The 21,069-nt window shown below is 34.1% G+C and overlaps 1 protein-coding gene across 1 annotated transcript; it reads left to right on the top strand.

Annotated features, from left to right (window-relative positions):
• The first annotated feature begins 430 nt into the window (after window positions 1-430).
• On the top strand, window positions 431-19,489 carry LOC131875160 (uncharacterized). The gene is made up of 3 exons (XM_059219194.1): window positions 431-503; window positions 2,899-3,359; window positions 18,938-19,489. The coding sequence occupies exons 1-3, from the start codon at window positions 431-433 to the stop codon at window positions 19,487-19,489; spliced, it is 1,086 nt and encodes a 361-aa protein (XP_059075177.1).
• The last annotated feature ends 1,580 nt before the right edge of the window (window positions 19,490-21,069 follow it).

Here is a 21,069-nt window from a genome sequence, read left to right as displayed (position 1 = left end):
GTGCCCATGAATCCAACTAATCAATCACAAAAATCAAAATTTCAAGTTTCGATGCTAAAAAATGCTTGTTGTTTTTGAAACGAGTAAACACAGAGGGGCAACAACTCGTACGAGTAAATGTTTCATATAGTACGAGTAACCTATCTAATACAAGTAACTAAACCTTTCAGAATGACTAAACAGACCCTGATGAAATGTCTCGTATGAGTCGAGGGCACACACCAAATGAGAAAATAAATGACTTTATACGAGTAAACACTATTTAATAGATACGCATACAACAACCCCTACTTGGCAGTACAATGAAACGACTGACAATGAGCTAAAATGAAATTAAAACAAGAAATTCATGTAAAAATTTACAAATGCAGAAATTTAAGAAGCTCAAAGATCGATCACTTACCGCAGGGGGATAGTTCCTAGATCGATTATGTCATCTTTGCAGCTCGAATCGCTGGGTATGCTCGGGAATTGCCATTTTGCTCCAGAGAAGGTTTTTGAATGTTTGAACTTTGAGAAGTGAAAATGAAATAAAAATGACCCTTTTCACCCCTTATATAGAAAACCCTAATTTTTCAACTTGCTCCGATGGACATGAAAATTATACCCTTGACTAAATAGACCATCCTGAGTCAATTTTCGAGATCAAAATCAAAATCTAAGATCATTTTTCTAGTAAAAATCTCACAACGTTGACCACTTGGTACTTTCATCTTCAGGTCACTTTTTCTCATCATTTTTCGCTCCAATCACCTATGCTTTGAACTAAATTCTTCAATAAATATTCATGCTCAAATTATCATCGTTAAATCTTTTTATCATTTCAATTGCCTAAAATCTTTGTAACTTCACCATCTTTCAATTTCACTTACGAGGGGGCATGATCATTACGTCATCTAAAGTTGAGAAATTTTTCAAATCTTCATCTAAAGTCTAGCAGAAAATCTTTTTTATCAAAGGTTAATCAAATATCAATCAAATCAAATCTACTAAAACCTCATTACTAGGGGCATATCAGTTTCATCGCATCAAATCAAGTTGATATTGTCTTCATCTGAATCAGTCTCTTAATGGTAATCAATTCCATTGCATCTCATCAAGCTGGTTATCCATTTAAACCTAATCAAGGGTTTAAAGAGTCTTTTTTACAGTGATCACACGCTCAATCCAAATAGGTATTCAGTTTCATTGCATTAAATCAAGCTAGACATTTTCTTTGCTCAATTTGTTCTTGTTCAATCAAGTTCAGAATCAGTTTCATCTCTTCGCTCAATCTAGTTCAATCAAGTTCTAGATCGATACTCATTTCTTGATTCATCAAGTTCAAGATCGGTATCTCGCTCTTTGTCGGTCCTAGTTCAATCAAGTTCATGATCGATATCGCTTTAATCAATATGTTCAACTTCATCGCTTCAAATCAAGTTGAACATCTCACTCTTCATCGGTTTGTGATCCATCAAGTTTTGAACTGATAATTTGTTTGACATTAAATTTTCTTTGAATCAATGCGCTGCTCGCACACCAATTCAAAGAGGGGCAAATGTAATACCTTAAAAATGGTCACCTAAACCATGGGCCCCTAATCTTTACTACATAACCAAGGTCCTAACCAAAGGCAAATTAAATCAATCATGCGCACCTAAATAATTAATTCTCAATCATCAATGTCACATGGCAAATAAATCATTCTATATTAATTAAATAATCATTTAATTAATTAATCATTCCAAGTAAATCATTTTAATCAATTATCCTATTTATTTAATTAAATATTCTAACATATTTAATTAATAAATAAATTTACCATTAAATCATCAAAAAGGAATTAATTTGAGAAAGAATTAAAATTGAGAAAAGAAATCAAAATGGAATTAAATTGAAAAATCTCAGAAAAGCAATTAAATCAATTAAATATCAAAATTCAATAAAATATGAAATAAATTAGTTTTTCTAATTTTATCTTAAATTTAGTTCAATTTCCTTTAAAGCTGAGAAAAGCAGCCAATCACATCAATTCACCTGGATTGTGCTTCCTCTTGGAAAATCTCTATCGCTCATCATTGATCGATCTTGACCATTGGTCTCTCTCTAGATTTTCTATAAATTCAGGCTCTCATCTCTCATTAAAAAAAAAAATGGAGATTGTTATTATGTTGTTTTTGCTCTAGGTCTATTGAGATTTTTGTGCATTGAGAATATTGCATTAGCTTAATCATATTGCTTGAATCATGTTAGTTTGATTAAAATCATATAGATGGATAAATTGCTTAAATCATGTTAGCTTAATCTTGCATATCTTGCATTCCTTCAACTCAATTTCATACTCGTATAGATTAAATCCTTCGTTTAGGTGTCGTATAGTCACTGGTGTTGCATATGGAAATCTGAGAGCAAGACTAAAACTCACATCGACTGGAAGGCAATAGGTCGCTTTGTAATGGTTTCATTGTTCATTGATTATTGATTTACTAACCATGCATCTAATGACTTAATTGAGGTGTTGTGTATACTGATACATATACATATACATATATAATTACACTTTTCACACACACAAGTCAACAAGGAGGCAGTTGAGGCAGTGACTAAAACCAATAATAGAAAGGAAATCGCATAACCAAAAACTTGAAAAGGAAGAAATGCATCGTGGAATAGATTCCTCCAAAAATACAAATCCGTGAGAGTGCAGGAGCTCCACTCGTTCAATTAGTCCCGTTACATACTTCTGTGTGTGGAGGGAGGAAAATTTAACTTCCAAGTCTTCAACTTTCCATGGACAAACTCTTCTCCAATGTGCCATCTACAGCATACACAAAGGCACCCTCAAAACATACTTTCTTCTAATTTATAGAGTAACATATTAAATACAATCAAGAGCTCCTTGTAATTATTGTATAGGTGTGCTTGAAATACTTATAGCTCTTCATCCAAAGCTTCTTCAACAAGTTGACAATTTAGCCAGAACACCATTGCATAATGTTACCTGTCTTCATGGAATATCTGATATTACAAAGATTCTATTAGAGAAAGATAGCTCTTTGTGTTATAAAGTGGACAACAATCACCAAACAACACTTCATATAGCAGTGAAAGAAAGGAATTTGGATTTAGTCACAAAGATTTTAAATTACACCAAAGATTGCATACAAATTGTGGATAATGATAATGATGGCAGAACTGCTTTGCACTTGGCCATTGAAAATGCAGTGCAGATTTTTGACAGAATTTTGAGGTGGATAAAAACATTGGTCATGTTGGTAACATCAAAGAGGCTGATTAACAAGCCTGACAAGCTTGGAAAATCAGCATTGGACATAGCCATGGACAAAATGGGCAATGACGAACGTCTTTTCTATGGGGTAACTAGCATTTCATTTCATTTGTTTTTAATAATTATAAATATTAATATTGATAGTCTATTTTATAATACAATTATTTTTCAGCAGATTTTTTTACATTTTCAAGTATTGAAAAGGTAGACTAAGATAATCAAACTTATAAAAATCATATAAAAATCTATTGTGATTTACAGATTTTATGTTTTTGATAATATTATTTTATATGAAGGATAAATGACACCTTTAAAAATTGCTTCACAATCTCCCAAGGCTTCCCATATAAAATCTATTTTAATTGATTTTAAGGCTACTTTCATTCTGTAATTAATAAAACTTGAATGCCTACCAATCCCTTTTGATCTAAAATGTGAAGATTAAAATATTTCTAGAAATACATGGCGCACAAAGGACAACAAAGAAGATGAGGGACACAAAAGAGCGCTCATTACCAACTGAAACATCAACACGGAATGTTCATATTATTTTAGTAAATGCAGTGTTGATCGCAATGGTAACATTCGCAATAACATTTAGTCTTCCAAATGATAACCCTAACTATACTAATTTCTTTCAATTTTAGTGATATGTGATGCATTAGCATTTTGCACTTTAATTTCATCAGCAGTTCTACTCATGTATGCACTATATGGAAAACAAGAAGACCCTTTTCTTCTTAGCCTCTCTATCACTGCTTTATGGATAGCTTTGATATCTCTATTGCTCACATGTGGGGCAGGCATGTACGAGGTGGTGGCACCAAAAAATGAAGTTGTAGCAATGATTGTGTTGGTAATGATGAGCATTGTCTCGATTTGCACAAGGATAATGATTTTTCATTCCAAGAAATACATCTTCAGAGAAGACAAGCGTCACCTTTGGACATCCTTAATCATTTTTTATGTCCAAATCATACTTATATATAAACTTGGTATCTATCGGATAAATGAAGTGTGTATGTTCGTGGGGGTAATGGTGGTGGATTGGATTGGCTATAAAATCATTTCATTGTAAACAACAGATTTCTACAGATAATGGGGGTTATGCCTGGTTTTTGTTTTCTTGTTGATTTGATTGTGAATGTCATTTTATCTATCGTAATTGCGATACAGACTTGCTACTATACAAAAGAATCTTTGAGAACTAAATGTGTCGCTTTGTTTTATTAATATTGATGAAGAGTTGAAAGAAAAGAAGAAATAACAGTGTTAATATTGAAGAAGCTTGGAGTATAATAAGTAAAAAATATTGTTGGGATTAAAGTGTCTCAATCTTAGAGTCCTAACATGTCAAATTAATTAATTGTTGTCTAATTGATTTATTCTAAGATATAAACTAACTTGTCATTCGCTTTGTGGGACCTCTTGGTGAGGTGATATAGTCCTTATTTTCTAGGAAGTTGGTACCCACTTGAAAGATGCTATGTTGGAGTGGAAATTAATTTGGTATTTTCCTGTGTTGACTAAAGAGTCTTGGTTTTCAACTTCTATTATGTATTGGAGTTGTATTTTAGCTATTGGCATTTTTGGTGGAGTTCACTTGTACAAGTGGTGTGAGGTAAGGAAGGTGCCTATTCATGTTCATAGTAAATTGTATGTTGTCTTTACAATGTATTTGGCAAGATGACCATTATAGATGAGATAGGTGTTGTTGCCTTGGAAGTTGCTATGAGCAATGTGTCATGGGATTAGCAAGATATTGTTTATGACACAACTTACCTCTTAGGTGTTGAAGATGGTTTTTGAAACCATGGGCACCTAACTCTTTGTGTTGATCTCTATTTATATGTTGATGCCTTGGCTGATTTAAGAGAGGAGAGGAGTTCATTTTACAGGGGTTACACTATCGGTTTTTTCCTCCAGGATGGAACTGGATGTAAATATCCATGTAAAGGCTTAAAGCCTCAAAATGTATTATAACTTGTTGCTGAATGATATATTGGCTCGATGTTTTAGAGAGTGGGAAATCAACTATGTATTATAATCTGTGTTCTCTCTTATTTCTCATTCTTCTTGTTCCATGATTCTAATGTGTTAAATCTGTATGTCGTAATGCTACGGAAATTTCTTAGATCTATAAACTGCAATCACTTTCCTCTAAGGTTTTAATCGTGGGAAATCAACTATGTATGTTTTTGCTTTTATGGGATAGTAGTATGTGCTTGTATCAACATGTTGTAATTTGTATTGAAGAAGATATAGGATACTGGAGGTTCATATTGATCTCATATGGCTTTCTGGGATTGCCCATTTCCCTTCAAATATTATATATAGTTGTTAATTGAATGAAATATATATTAATTAGGATTGAGAGTTGTTTTAGTTTTAGGAGTAAAATTAAGATTTTTATAAAAATATATTTTATTCTAGAGAAAAAAGTATATTGTATTTTTTATTTAAAAGTTAATAAATATAATTAACTAATAAAAAATAAATTTAAATTATGGAATATGTATTTTCAATTATGTATATTGACTTACATAAATGTATTATTATTATTTTTATTGTATTTATTGAGATGTTTCATAGTATGTTGCTCTACTTGTTATTCTTGTTTATTTACACAACATCAATATTTTATGTGTGCAATTTTTATATAAGATTTTTATGGTATGATAATAAGAAAATGAAGTGGCTTGTTACATTATAGTGATTAAATGTATATGCTTCTTACATGAATATGTTTTAGATGCATTTTGCAAATGCATATTAATGATACATAGTCAACCCTAGAGTTTCCTATATTAAGAACACAACACCATAAAATTATACATTAATATGTATTGCAGAATTATTATAAATTTAATCATTGAGACTCTTTTTACTTTAAAAAATAAAAAATAAAATAGTAATAAGGATAAGAACATTTTAAATTTAGTTCTCTTCATATTTCCTCAAACAAACTATCTCCTTTTGAAGATAAATCTACAAGAGTCATCTTTAGTCTTTGATTAATGTTATAAAGAGAAATATGTGTATATGCTTAAATTGTCAAGTGATTTGACTCTTTAATTCTAAAGGTCAACCAATGTTGATGCCTATATACTATATCAATCATTCATATATCTAAAGTAAGACATTAGGAGTTGTATATTATTAGATTGCATTCCATATTTAATAATATTTTATATGATGAAATCTACAACAAACTTAGAATGATAAAAACCCAATAGAATGTTAATATAGCATTCAAAATATGTAATTAAAAATATTAAAATGCTAATATAGCATCCAACATAATAAAAATAACTAATAAATTATTTTATTTTGATCCCATGCAAAATATCTCTTACAAAGCCACTTGACATGCACTAGGCAACCTAATCAACTCTTTTGGTGCCCCTTCCATCATGGGGGCATTTTATTATAACATGTTGAGTTGATGGTCACATGGTGACCAAACCCTCACCCCCAAGTGTTGAGTGGGGTGGGTCATTTATTTACCTTTAGGTCCTAATTAATGTTTTTTCTTCAAATGGCCATAACTTGAACATTCGATATCCATTCTTGTCAACCGAAGTATCGTCAAAAAGGCGGTTCCATGCACTATCTATTTGTGCAAGTTTTTTTTGTCCTTATGGATCATTTCATCATCCTTTATAAGAACTTTATTTTGTAGATGCATTGCACTAAAGTGTCACATCATGTATTTTGGGGGATTTTTGCACAAATTGTGCCATATTCTTGTACTCGCACTGTATTATAAAGTGCCACGAGGGATTGTGTAGAGCCTTTATTGTTTGCCAATCACAATCTTGTCAAAGTGAGTGTACCTTTAGTCAATAGATGAATCAATGAAATTCATGCCTCATGCATGTGTAGTTTGGTGCACACCCTTTGTTCAGTTGCAAGTACTATCTTGGTCATTTTATACATTGGATCACCTCAATCATGAATTGCTTGGTGAAACATGATTTCAGTGAACTATCAAGAATCTCCCTTGTCACTAAACCACCTCAACCTCCCACATCAAAATCTTGTAGGGAGCACAAGGGAAAATGCATCTCATCCTTTTCTCATCCATCAAAGGACACACCCCATCAAAAATACTGCAACTGCCAACCAACATGGAAGAACCAAACACCAGGGGGGTTGGCAACGTCCGCACAACATAACACAGAAAACATAGAACTGAAACCCTCCACCATAAGCTCCCCATCACTCTGTCGCATGTGGCACAAGAAGCCACCACAAATCTGGCAAAGGCAAAAGGAAACACGAAAATAGCCTTCAAAATAGAAATAGAGCCCTCTCCAAAGTTGAAGAGATCTCCACTCAACACTGGCCAAAACCCAAACACAAAGGAGAGGAAAGAAACCTCACACATGCAAACAAAGCAAAGACCCGAACAGGGGAGCCTCCAAAAATCAAAACCATCCATCCCTAATAGCAGTAGGGCCCATGGAGGCAACAACAATCAAATTAGATTGAGCATGCAAGGACTTGCCATCCCAATACAAAACAAGAAAAGGCCAGTCCAAACAACTCGGGAGAGCCCAGAGAGGCCTCCAGGAGTAGCCAAGCCAGCAGTCGAATCTCCTTCCAGACAAGACCATTCTGGAAGATACCATCCTCCTTACCCCACAGGGAAAGTAAATAGGTAGGATGGACACCCCATCCCACCAAACTCCTATCATCTAAATCAGGATCACCATTTTCCTGACGATGTGGATTCCAGAGTGTTTATGGACCTTAAAAAAATTCATTCCAAATGTCACATTTTTAGAGATAATGGACTTTACATCTGATTTTTTAAATATTGGTTTGATCATGAATGTCTTCTACTTCTATTAAGTGTCTAGTATTTTGGATGATTTTAATAACAATTAGTGTCCAGTAGTTTGGATGATTTTAATAACAATCAATGTATCAACTATATATATTTAAGCCATTTGGATAGCCTTATACAATTTGGAGAGAGAGAGAGAGAGAGAGAGAGAGAGAGAGAGAGAGAGAGAGAGAGAGAGATTTTATCATTATCTACATTATTAAGATGGTTATGTTTTAAGTATATTTTATTTGTGTTTTGCTCATTCAAAATAGTTAACAAACCTAATAATTTAATGCATAATAAATTTAATTTATGCAATAAATATTCATAATTATATACATCAAAATATATGAGTGCATGAATATTATTCTCATTATATACATTAAAACGTTTCATAGTTTTTGATGAGGTAAAATAGGTTTTGAAAGGGCTCTGAAACCCTTTACAATGACCAATAGTTGTTGACTAAAGATAACCAAACAAACAGCAATTGTGAAAAACACAACAACAACAAAACAAAATAGGGCACGAGCCTGACCCGACCTATTCAAGATCTTCCAAAATCTTGGTAGCCTCATTATCCTTTTGTATAATCTGGTCATTCATCTCCATGACCTCCTTAATTACTTGGGCCAGATCACCAACATCCTTAGACTAGCTATTAGTCCTAGAAGAGGGCCTTTGCACCTTGGATGAAACCCAGTTCTCAAAACCACCAACAAGATCACCGACCTCCACCTCCACACCATCAACATCATAACTTTTATCTTTTATATTTTTCTTTCCCATCCCTAGGGATTGGGCCATTTCATTTAACATATGGAGTCTACTAGAATTCCCGAAAAACCTCCTTACTAACATTAACCATAGTATTAAGCTTGTTGTTTACCTTGGCCACCAAACTTTATAAAGAGATTATTATATTCTCCTAATTCAACTTCAAATACTTCACATCATTGAAATCAACTTAAATAATATCCAACATTTTCTTAAATTCCTTATTGTCCATAACCATGTTCCCCATCAATAGAATATTCTCCACCTTGTCAGAGAGGGAGCAAAGGTTATTTCTGATATCCAAATCTAAGAGACCACCCAATTGGCTAGGTTGGCTTGACCATGAAAAAAATTCAAACACAACATCTCCACATCTGCAAAGGAATTCAAGGGATTTCAAAAGGGTTCTCCTCCATAACACCATCATAGGATCAAGAACAGTTTGCAGCTCATCCTCTTGAGGGTCCACATACCTATTCGTTGCCATCCCTTTCCTAGAATTCTTATCAAATGGAGGAGACTCATAATCTACATTCACACTTCTACCCACATCAACACTTACCCTTCTTGTTTTATCAGCATAAGAGCCCTTCTTACCTTTACAGGGGTCCAACGGCTCCCTAATATCAAGAATGAGGCTCAGCCTAGGCCTTTTCTCCTTTTGAGAAGTCCTTGGCTTATCTTTAGATAGGTTAGGTCTAATGGGAGACATAAGCTCAACCTCATACTCCTCAATTTCAAAACCCTTAGACTAAGAAAGAGAGGGTTTTTTCTTGGCTTTCTTCTTGGACGAGGGCTTCTTTCTATTACCAATATAATAGTAAACCTCTTCATCTAAGATCTCATCCTCAAAGTCAATAGACATATCTGAGTAGTGCACTGTGACATTTTGGGCATACTCTAGTTTACACTTCCCCATGGGGACTTAATGGGAATGGACACAACCTTCGCATATTCCATGATTAGGAGGATTAAGCCTTCATGGAGGACCAAGGCATAATTATTTCTATGCTCATTGATGCTAGCAATAAGAGAGGAAACAAGGTAGAATGTAAATGAAACTCGATGTCTAAAATGAAAGTGATTAAGAACAATAAAATGATGTCCAAGTAAACTAGAAAAATTGTAATGCCCCGCGCGGAACCCTAAAGGAAAACAACACAACTAGGCAACTAAAGGGTGAAATAATTTTTTTTTAAAGATTAAGTCCATTAATTATAACCATTGCACGTCTAATAACATAGCGGAAGAATAACACATGATTTCCTAAGGGTTACCAACGAAGATTAATCGTAGATTATATTAACACCATGGTTAATCCAATTGTCCATTTAATTAGATAAAGTGAATGCTTAAGTTCAAAACTACACATACATATAAATTCCATAATGAACAAATTAAAGTATTCCAATGTATCCAATTTCCATAAAACATTTATACATAAGATCAACGCAACTGAATTAACATACTATTACAATATCCATAAATACATGGCTTCCAATAATGCCACAGATTACAAAGTTACAATATCAAGGTTACATAAAAGTTGATACAATGACCACAAGGTCTCAACTGAACAATGATCACGGACATGAGCTGGTACATGAACCACGAACCAAGAAACATCAGCGAAGTCTTTCCTCGCCTGAAGATACAATCCAGAACATCTGATGGGAAGTGGCACTACCACCCAACCATGTGATCCCGAAATGGAACCACCACACCATGTTAGGAGATAGTAGAAAACCCTCAAGCAAGCAAAATAAGACAAGTACAAAAGAACTACATGACTCTGCAAACATCCATGTCTCACAAACACTAGTGACTCTAAGGAGAGAGTGTCATTGCATACCTTGATGGTTACCATGGTAGGCCTCCTAGGTCTCGGCTCTCTGTCCAGGTAACCTCTCCCGACTTCCGGCTCCAACTAAGTCTCATGCGGACCCTACCAATCCTTTCGTGAAGACAAGGTGGTAAGTTTACCATTCCAGGCCTTCTCGTAACATTATGAGCCCTATACAAGCACTTCACCTATGCACGAGGTACATTATCTTAATTAATATTTATTTCACTCCCCCCCAATATATTATTAGGTTATCACTTTTTAACTGACTTTTGACGGGTTATCCTGTCATCCACTTCGAGCACAGCCCCCACTCGAAAGCCACTCTCTCTCTCATAGGACACTAACAGGAAAGGTCTCTCTACGAGAACTCTATGGTGAAATAGACAGCCATAGCTAATCCTGACAAACCATAGGTGAAGGATACACAAACCCAAGATTGACCATTTGGACAAAACACACAATGGCTCACATCAATAAGGTTATACAACAACACCTGACCAAGGAGATATAATAACATAGGACATAATGACAACTCAACCAAAATTGCAACAGAATTAAGCTTGACTGCAAACACCATTTACACAAGACCCTAATACAAGCAATCTTTTCTTACAACAGCCAAAAGCATAAATAACTTGCAAATAAGGAATTTACAGATAATAAGAATTTACAACTATATTAGTACAAATAAATCAATTTTGTCATTTGTCCAATAAGGTTAAATCAATCACACAAAAACTAATCTCCTAATGTTTTTCAAGCATAAATATAAAATCTCCAAATTTACAATTTTTTCTGAAAACACCCAAACTATAATCTAATTACATTCATAAAATATAAATATAACTATAAATTATATTATATTCATATAATATAATTATATGAATACCTACAAATAATTCACTTATAATTATATTACAGAATATATATTTAACAACTCAAAATTTAATTTCCACAGTATTAAAATAAAGCTAAAATAATATAATACCCATAATAATTAAAAAAAAACTTATATATATATATATATATATATATATATATATATATATATATATATATATATATATATATATATATATATATATAATACACACACGCACACACACACACATATATTAATAAATCACCCAAAATACACAACCCCTGGGCACGAAACCCGAAAGTGCCATGTCAAAGTACGCACAGGGGAAAAGAAGGAGGAAACCATACATCATGGCTACTCTGCACGGTAGCACATGCTACCATCAGTAGTAGATGCTACCGCTAGTAGCATACTACTGATGGTAGTACTGCTACCGCACGGTAGACGTACTAGCCTCGGTAGTTGCTACCTGCCAAATTTTTATTATATATATATATATATATATATATATATATATATATATATATATATATATATATATATATATATATATATATATATATATATATATATATATATATATAATTTTTTTTTTTTATTTTTTTTTTTATTAATATTTTACAATAACAGAAAATTTGCAATAAATTTCTTAAAAATCATTTTCCAGAATTTAGTTAAACAACTCTTTTATTTTTTTTAGGATTTAAATAAGATAATTTCTCCATATCTTATAAAAATGAAATTAATTTAATTAAAAATTAGATCCATTACCATAGTAATTAATAATTACCCAAAGATTACACTAATATTGACATAACATCCATAGCCAAATATCAAAACTAACCCCCAATAAAAAGGAAATATTCTCTCTGGTAAAAAACCCGTTTTCTTCCAATCTTACAATTTCCATGCAAAATAAAATCTTGGCAAAATCTGCCATAATAATTTTCGTAATTTTCTCAAAATTAACTTCCTTCCATAAACTAGAAATTAACATCAGGAATGGACTTTAGCCAAGAACGAGAAATAATTAGACAGGATTTTAGATTAAACAACATCTTAACACACACATCAATCAGAGAGAAAAGAAATAAAACTATTTTCTTTAAAACAACAATCAAAAGAAGCCACCCAACCTGGTATAGCTTTCCTGGAAGAAATTTGTAGGAAGAGCCCTAATCTTTTCAACAAGCTTCAAAATAAATTTCTTCACCTAAATCCCTTACATGTTTCCTGTGTATCCTAAAATAATGACCTATTCCTCTTTTTAAACTAAAATTCTAGGTTGAATACATTTTTCCCAAAAACCTAAATTTAGTAATAAAAGCAATTTTCTTTTCTTTTCTAATTTTCTAACAAAGGGATAAGTTAACATGCAATAATTAAAAATCATTTTTCTTTCTTTTCTTTTCTCATGCAACTCTAATCAATTTTCTAAATAAGAAATTAAAGTAATGCTATAATTTTAATGAATTCTTTTATTATTTTTTTAATTTAAAATTCTAGGAACAATAAATGAAATTAATCTAATTTATTTTTCACTAAAATTTAAATAAAATATATTTTTAATATCATGCAACTTGCAACTTAATTTAATAACTTCTTTTAATTAATTAAATTTATAATCTCAATGCATACATAAATCAACTATGAGATAACTCCATAAACTTAATTAATTAATTAAATCTACTAAAACACACAAACTGAAAAAACCTCAAGCAAATACTCATAAAAAGATCAAACGACAAAATATGAAAGTCGAACAAACTGACAGGACGACCAACTGACGACACTCACAAGAGTGTAACTGAGTAAAAATAGGGTCAACTACTATCTCCTCCACTTCCATTGGAAAATATAAGGCACGCTCAAACCTGTGAAGCCAGGTGGAGACGATACTCAGTACTTGTACCTACAATATCCTGCATCATCGAACCACACGTGCATATATACAATATAGAAAACAGGGCATACACACCGATGAAAGAGAATCGCGACGTTCCCTATCTCACCGAAATGAGTGAAGGAAAATCGTCCCCTTGAATCCAATACACTCCCAGACACACAACATATAATTCCACATTGCATATATAAAGTAAAGTGTCAATATATAACAATAATCCATAAAATGCCATAAATCACAAGTACTGAAATACTGTAAATAAATTATGCATTTTATATCCAGATAAAGCATGAAATAATGTCATAAAAGTCTGAATAACACATCACGGTAATGTATCCTCTGAAAACAACCAATAATAAAATATGAGTCTAATGAGTTCAAACGAGTAGGGGTACTACAAAAATGGTCATCTAGTGTAAAGTGCCTTATAACAACTTTAGCCATCTTCATTAGCAAAGTTTTGATGGTGCCATAATTGTAGCCCCGAGACTTGGTTCTTTCCACTTTTTCAAACTCATCCTCCTTGATAAACAAAACAATGGCTCCCTTGAACGCCTTCTTGTCTCGATAAACCTTCTTTCCCTCACAGAACAAGCTAGTTACTTTCATAATCAAGTCTCTAGAGAGCACCAGCTCCACATTATAAGCTGAGAGGGACCCAATCTTCCATGCACTAAGGAAATCCTTGATTGCCAGAGGATCATGACCATGGAGTTATTCCAAGAATGTGATAACACTATCCACTTCTAATTTACTCCAAATTGAAGGCATCTTCTTCCATTCTTCCATTTGTCATAAGAATTAGAAAATTTGGAATGGGGTAAGGACATCCACCACTAGAAAAAAGATAGGGTAATTTTGTCAAATCTTGTAGCTACAACTGCTTTGGTAGACATGTGCACAATTGTGTAAACAAAGATAAGGTGTGTGAATTGTTTCACATAATGCTTCCAAGAATTGTTGGCATAATGCCATGATTGTAGGAAATGCAAAATTCATAAGCATAAACAAGGCACCTGAACTGTATGACAAAAAACAAAATGCCTCAAAGCACACTATTTTAATGTAAAGGGTTGGAAGGTTTTATAATTTTTTGATTCTATAAGATTACCACCAATATGAAAATGCTACAAGCCCTTAAAATAATATTACCACCTCAATGAAACTGCCATTTACCAATTTTTAGTCAACTTGATCCAAATCCTTAACTAATAATCAAAGCCTTTTTATATGGAAGCTCTACTCCAACTTTGTTACCGTCACATAAACCACATTAATAGATCCTACACTACTATTATTCTCCTTCAACAAAAATTCATCCTTCATAAGAAACATCATTGATAAACTACCTTTCTTTGAAGATATATTTGCCTTACAAAAGACAAATGTATCAACTTCCTAATATAAATCTTTCCCTAAGAAGATCCCTAACTAAATTTGTCTCTTTAGAGACATTAAAACGGTCTATTGTTTCTTGGAGGGCCTAAGGAAGTCTATCTAAAAGAGCAAAAGTCTACCCTTATTCTTCAAAGTGTGTGCAAATGCCATGATCGGGCTACAATGTTACCTTTCCTACTAAAAAGCTTAAGAACCTCTCTTCAAATTTTAACTCAAATTCTCCTATTTATTTTACCATCGTGCAAAGGGATATTTCTAAGTTGCAATGTGGAGGCCCTTACCATAAGGGACTCAACATTCTTCAAGCGGTTACTCCTTGAGTTGGCCTAGTTGTGGAGAACTTGTACTCTTGAAAGAGAGGTCACAAGTTCAAATCCCACAAGGGGTTAGGTGTGTACGCCTCGTTTGTAGCACAATTAGGTGCCTCCCGCAAGAAGCACGAGGTAGTCCCATATTGCTCTAACCAATCTATACATCCATATATAGATTACTGGCATCATAGACTATAAAAGAACCTTTCCTTTCTATTTTTCTAGCAATCCATCTGGTAGCATATCATAGCCATAAGTAAATCGTGCAAATGTTGATTGAGCCCATGCATCGAGACATCGAGACTGGTAACCAGGGAATACAACACTCCATTTGGTATCATATCATGGCCATGTGATTTGTAAATACCCCGGGCCGACAACCTTCAACTTTACCCATACGTCGCTTTGTGGTGTCAAGATGCGATCGGTTCTAAGGTTGTGGAGGTTTTAGTGGAGCATCACACTAATTTGGTGGATATCATCAATCATGCCGGTGAGACCACCCTCTTCAAAGCTACAGAGGAAGGTCATAAGAAAATCGTTAACAGACTTCTGCCTCTCACATCTTCTCCCTACTGTAGGAGGACATCTGATGATCAAACCCTTCTACAATGCGCCATCTATATCACCCACAAAGGTATCCTCAAAATATCCCTTCTTATTTTTAGAGAATAACATTTTAAATACAATCAAGAGCTCCTTGTAATGGATATCCTTCAAATTGTGTAGGTGTGCTTCGGAAACTCATAGCTACTAATCTAGAGCTCCTTCAACAAGTTGATAATTTGGGAAGAATGCCATTGCATAACATTGCCTATCTTCATGGAATATCTCAAGTTGCAAAGATTCTTGTAGAAAAAGATAGCTCTTTGTGTTATAAAGTGGACAACAATCAACAAACAACACTTCATATAGCAGTGAAAGAAGGGAACCTAGATTTAGTCACCTAGACATTAAATTATGTCAAAGATTGCAAGGAAATTGTGGATAATGATGGGAGAACTGCTCTGCACTTGGCTGTTGAAAATGCAGTGCAGACGTTTTACAGAATTTCAAGGCGGATAAAACTTTGGTATTGTTTTGGATTAAGGCAAAAGCAAGTTTTGAAGGGGCCCCGAAACCCTTTACAAAATAATTCTAAGAGGTATAGAATCAGAAAGAAGCATCCAAAACAAAACGGGCTACAAGGATAAGCATAAAAAATAGCAGCCAAAGAGACAGCAAAAGCCCAGCCGGGCACAAAAAGACAACAGAAAGACCAAACCCAGACACAGACAGAACCAACAACAGAAAACTACCCGATTATATTAGGCTTATGAGGGTCTCAGCGACCTCAGCCTTTAGGGCATTCACGGTATCATCAACAGCCTTCATAGCTTTATGGTCCAAATTTTGAATAGCCGCCTTTTTCTTCATGTTCCCTCAAGTCCTTTTGCAAGGTCCTTCACCACTTTGAGCCGCCTCAGCATCATCACCAAAACTTTTGTATTGTTAGTAACATCAAAGAGGTTGATTAACAAACTTGATAAGACTAGCAAAACACCATTACATATAGCAATGGACAACATGGCAAACGACGAACAACTTTTATACGGGTTAAGTAATTCATTTCATTTGTTTTCTAAGTTGTTATCAAACAATTTAGTTATTAATATTAATAGTCTATTTCAAATAAAAATACTATTAATTGTAGGAGCATCTTAAATAGTTAAGTATATTTGTTTGTTAGAATTATACATATATATGCATATATAACTGTGTATGTTTAATATATCTATATATTTATTAATCGTGTCATTTGTAAATTTGTTATTACAACAAAACATAGGTATTATGAAATTTTTAAATCTAGCATCTTCATTTTTTATAGTGATGTCTAATTTATGATATCAATTTTCGAAGGTGTGGTCGTTAGTCCATCGTCATTTGGAACAACAATCTATTGAAATTTCTAACTAATTTAAAGTATAGTAAAATCTCAATTACTTGTGGCTTTACAAGGGATCACTTTGTGTTTTCCAAAGGAAACAATTGTTTGATCTCATTTCTCTATGCAAGATCAATTTAATAACTAAAGACATTCATATTAGCATTGTACAGTATTCATAAGTTTTCAAAAATATGCTTGACCAAACTACATACTACAACTCACACTTACAATTTTAAAAAAATAAAGAAAATTATTTTTGGATGATATAAAATTGTTTTCAAGTCTAAGATTCCTACACTAATATTGTATATGGTGTTAAAGTAAATTATTATTTAATATTTGTGTTTAAGCTTACTTAGATATCATAACATCTTGATATCATCTTTCTAGATGTTAGGTAAAGTTTAATATTATTTTATTCATCTACACTTAGAATTCTGTGTCTATAATTGCCAAGTAATTGCAGCTACCCTCACACTTCTTTGGTGCTCTCTTTCTAACTCTTGGGTAAATAAAATAGAGTGTTGTAAATAGTTTATCATCTCAATACATTATCATTTCTGATGATTTAGATTGTGGAAGTTGTAACTGTCATTGATCTTGACTTGATCTTGACTTGGGAGTATGCTTCAACATGATATCAGGGCCTATAGACTAGCTCTTCTTTGCGTTAGAGGCGTTCACCAATCTAGTTGAGATCCCAGCTTCATATCTATTTGTGTAAATATTGATTGTTGTATCAGTTATTTGTTTACAAGTTTGATATTTGTGATCTTTTTGTCTTCTTACGAACTCATGTTTGAGTTTTGGGAACATTTTTTGGAATGGCATTTGGAACAAGCGTCGTGCCATAGTTTTTCAGCTATTTAGGGTTTGGTGGAGGTTTGGACTGTGCATAGTTTTGATTGATTTAATTTTAAATCAAGCTCTTTATTGTCATGCATGATCAAGTCCGTTGAGTGGACAACCCAATTACCAGTGCTCAACACCTATTTTCTACCTCCAAGGTCGTGTTGAAGCCTACAACGGATCTTTGTCCAAATCGGCGGTTTGGTGGACAGTGTGCATTCTACCTTCATCATCCTTTCTGTAGGGTCTCCTGGCCTGCGTGGAGCTTCTATTTCAATTGGCTTCACTTCTATTTACAAGTGATCTAGCTTTTGTTGATTGGCGATTATACAATTTGGCTAACATTCTTGACCATGCCCTTCCATTTTGATCAGATACTGTTGGGAATGTGAAGCCCAACTGTCAGATGACCTTTCACATTCCCCATCACTTTGTCTTTTAGCTTAATATGATTGTATAAATAGATATGCATAGTCATGTATTGATATTGATGAATAAAGAGAGTTCATGCTTGAGAGTGGATGTAGTCTTTATGGCGAATCACTATAAATATTTGTGTCTCGTGTCTTTGTTTATTTTTTGGTTCATTTATGTTTTAGTTTAGTTGTTTCATTATGATTCTTTGCTCGTTTTGAATCTACAATTGGTATTAGAGAAGTGGTTGGCTTGAACAGAGATGGAAGAAGAAGAAGGAGGTGATATGGAAGAGAGACTAGATTGGGAAGCATGGTGTCAAACTCTCATGCCCTGGTCTTGTGGCTCTGGAGGATTTCTAGATAGTTTAGAATTTGTTGAGAGTGATATTATGTAGGTGAAAGTTGATGCAATCCCCCTTGTATGTATTGGTGGGATGATTGGAAAAAAGAGGATGAACTCATAAGATTGTGGGAGAAAGACAATATACCATCGAAAACCCAAGTTGACTATGTTGTTGATTTTGCCTCCGGGATGAGAAGGATGCAGATTGGAGTGAGGTAGCACGACACGGAACCCTGGATGTATTTGTGGCTTCAGCGGGCTTTGCAAATGGTGTGGCCTTAACTAAGATAAAGAGGCACTCCCATGATGATGAGGATAACCTTTCCACATACTATTTCATAGAAGACTATGAGCCTATGGATTTGGATGTTGAAGTACAAGATAAAAAAAGGCTTGTTGAATTGAAGCAGAAGCGGCCATTGACAAGAGCAGAGGAAAATGGGCATCGTTCCAAGCGATTTCAGGTGTCACAAAGAGAGAAGAGAGATATTCAGATTTTATGTCATGAGGCGAAGGCTAGAGGCGTTAATGAATCTGTGAATGCTTATTTTAATGGAGGAGAAGATGTTTTGTCTCGACCAAAATGCTTTGAGGTTCACCAGTCTGATTGGATGGATGTGGATGATAGTGTCAATGTGGATAAGCCTTTCAACAACTCGATTAAAGTAAAGCTGGTGTCAGGAGGCAGGGGAATTCGTAATGGGAGTGAAGGACATTATACCTCTGAGTACCTGCAAGAGAATTTGTAAGAGTGGTTTTTTTTGCCGTTTCCTACGATGATAGGGCTTACGTGGCTTATGGGTAGCCTGTTGTTACGGGAGAGATGGAGCGTGCAACGGAAGGATTGTATGCTTGTGAGGATATGAACTCTCGGGATTATTATGCAAGCGTAGTTTCCTCATCATTTCCAGGTGGTATAACAGTTATGATCGACATAGAGCCAACAGGAGCCAACATTATTTTGAATATACAGATACCACTCCTCTCCAATCATTTTATTTTACAGAGTTTGAAAGTTCATGGTGGTTGCCGTGGTTTTTTCTTTATGTGCTAAATGTTGGCCAATTCTTTTGCCAGTTTATTTCTTTTCTTTGGGAAGCATATGATAGTTATCGCATGTGTCTTCAGTATTTGATTGTCATTGGAGGCTTCTTATTTTCTTTGTCTGCAGCCATAGAGACAGGATCTACCAGTTTTAATTGCAGCTTGGCAAACCTTTCATCCGCTAATTTATTCACTCTTATACAAAGCATTCAGTGTTGAGCAAATTGTATTTGGGAGGATCGGCATTCATCTATTTTGCATTGGCCTGTGGATTATGTGATCATTAGATCAGCCCAATTGATTTTGCGTGGAGTATTTTGCTCATGTGGGGCATCTGTTCCTTAGAAGCGTTTATGCATTTTGATCAAAGACTTGCCATTCTTTTTCAGATTTTTGCCTGTTATACTGCTTGAGCAAGCCAACCTTTTTCATCTATTGGTTACGGGCATCTCTAATTCTTCGATTAGGAGGAGGCAATAATTACACCTATGATAGGCTCTCATTGCTACTACGCTAAATCTATTTCTTGACTTGGATCAGTTTTGATGCTTTTTGTGTGAAAGGTGATTCCTGACTTGGAAAGGCATGTGTAATGTGTATGTGCACGATTGGTGCTTTGTGCCTTGATTGTTTGGCCTGAGGTGACATAATATTAATGACGCTCGGGGACTCGCATTGGTGGTCAACTTGAAGTTGACGTGGCGCGGGAACCCGCCACTCTATCGATCATTGCCCAATTAGTGGGCCTCGCATGCCTTATTATCAAATCGGGTTTTTTACTTGATTTTTAGTCTTGATTGGCTATCATTGTTTGAAAGTCTTTATTATTTTTGTGATAGTTATATTTTTGTATTAATTTTTTTTAAGAATCATTATAGTTGAAAATGGATTATTTTTTTGGAAAAGGGGAACTATAGTCAATGGAGCAATTTTGTAATTATTCAACTTAGTGAGCTTCAATTTGTCATATTTATATAATTTTGTTCCTCTTCCTAACAATCCTCGTCAAAATCTTGTTAGGAAATACAATAGGGCTCAAGTTTTCAGAGTCATTTTTATACATTTAGATGAAAACACTTTCAAGTCGCTTGTTCCATCTGAGTGTCCGCATACCTTTTGGACTTACATTTGGGAGTTATATGGTGATCCTGAATCTCAACCATTCTTGAATAATCATATTTCCGATAATAATTTGCCTCTTCATTCTTCAAAGATGATGACCCATGTTTGCGATCCTTTGGAGGTTTTTGACACTTCAGCTGCAATTGCTTCAGAAGTTCTTGAT

Source organism: Cryptomeria japonica, chromosome 4 (assembly GCF_030272615.1).
Source record: "Cryptomeria japonica chromosome 4, Sugi_1.0, whole genome shotgun sequence".
Lineage (NCBI taxonomy): Eukaryota > Viridiplantae > Streptophyta > Pinopsida > Cupressales > Cupressaceae > Cryptomeria > Cryptomeria japonica.
The sequence above is the reverse complement of the archived record's forward strand: the minus strand, read 5'-3'. Positions and strand labels throughout refer to the sequence as shown.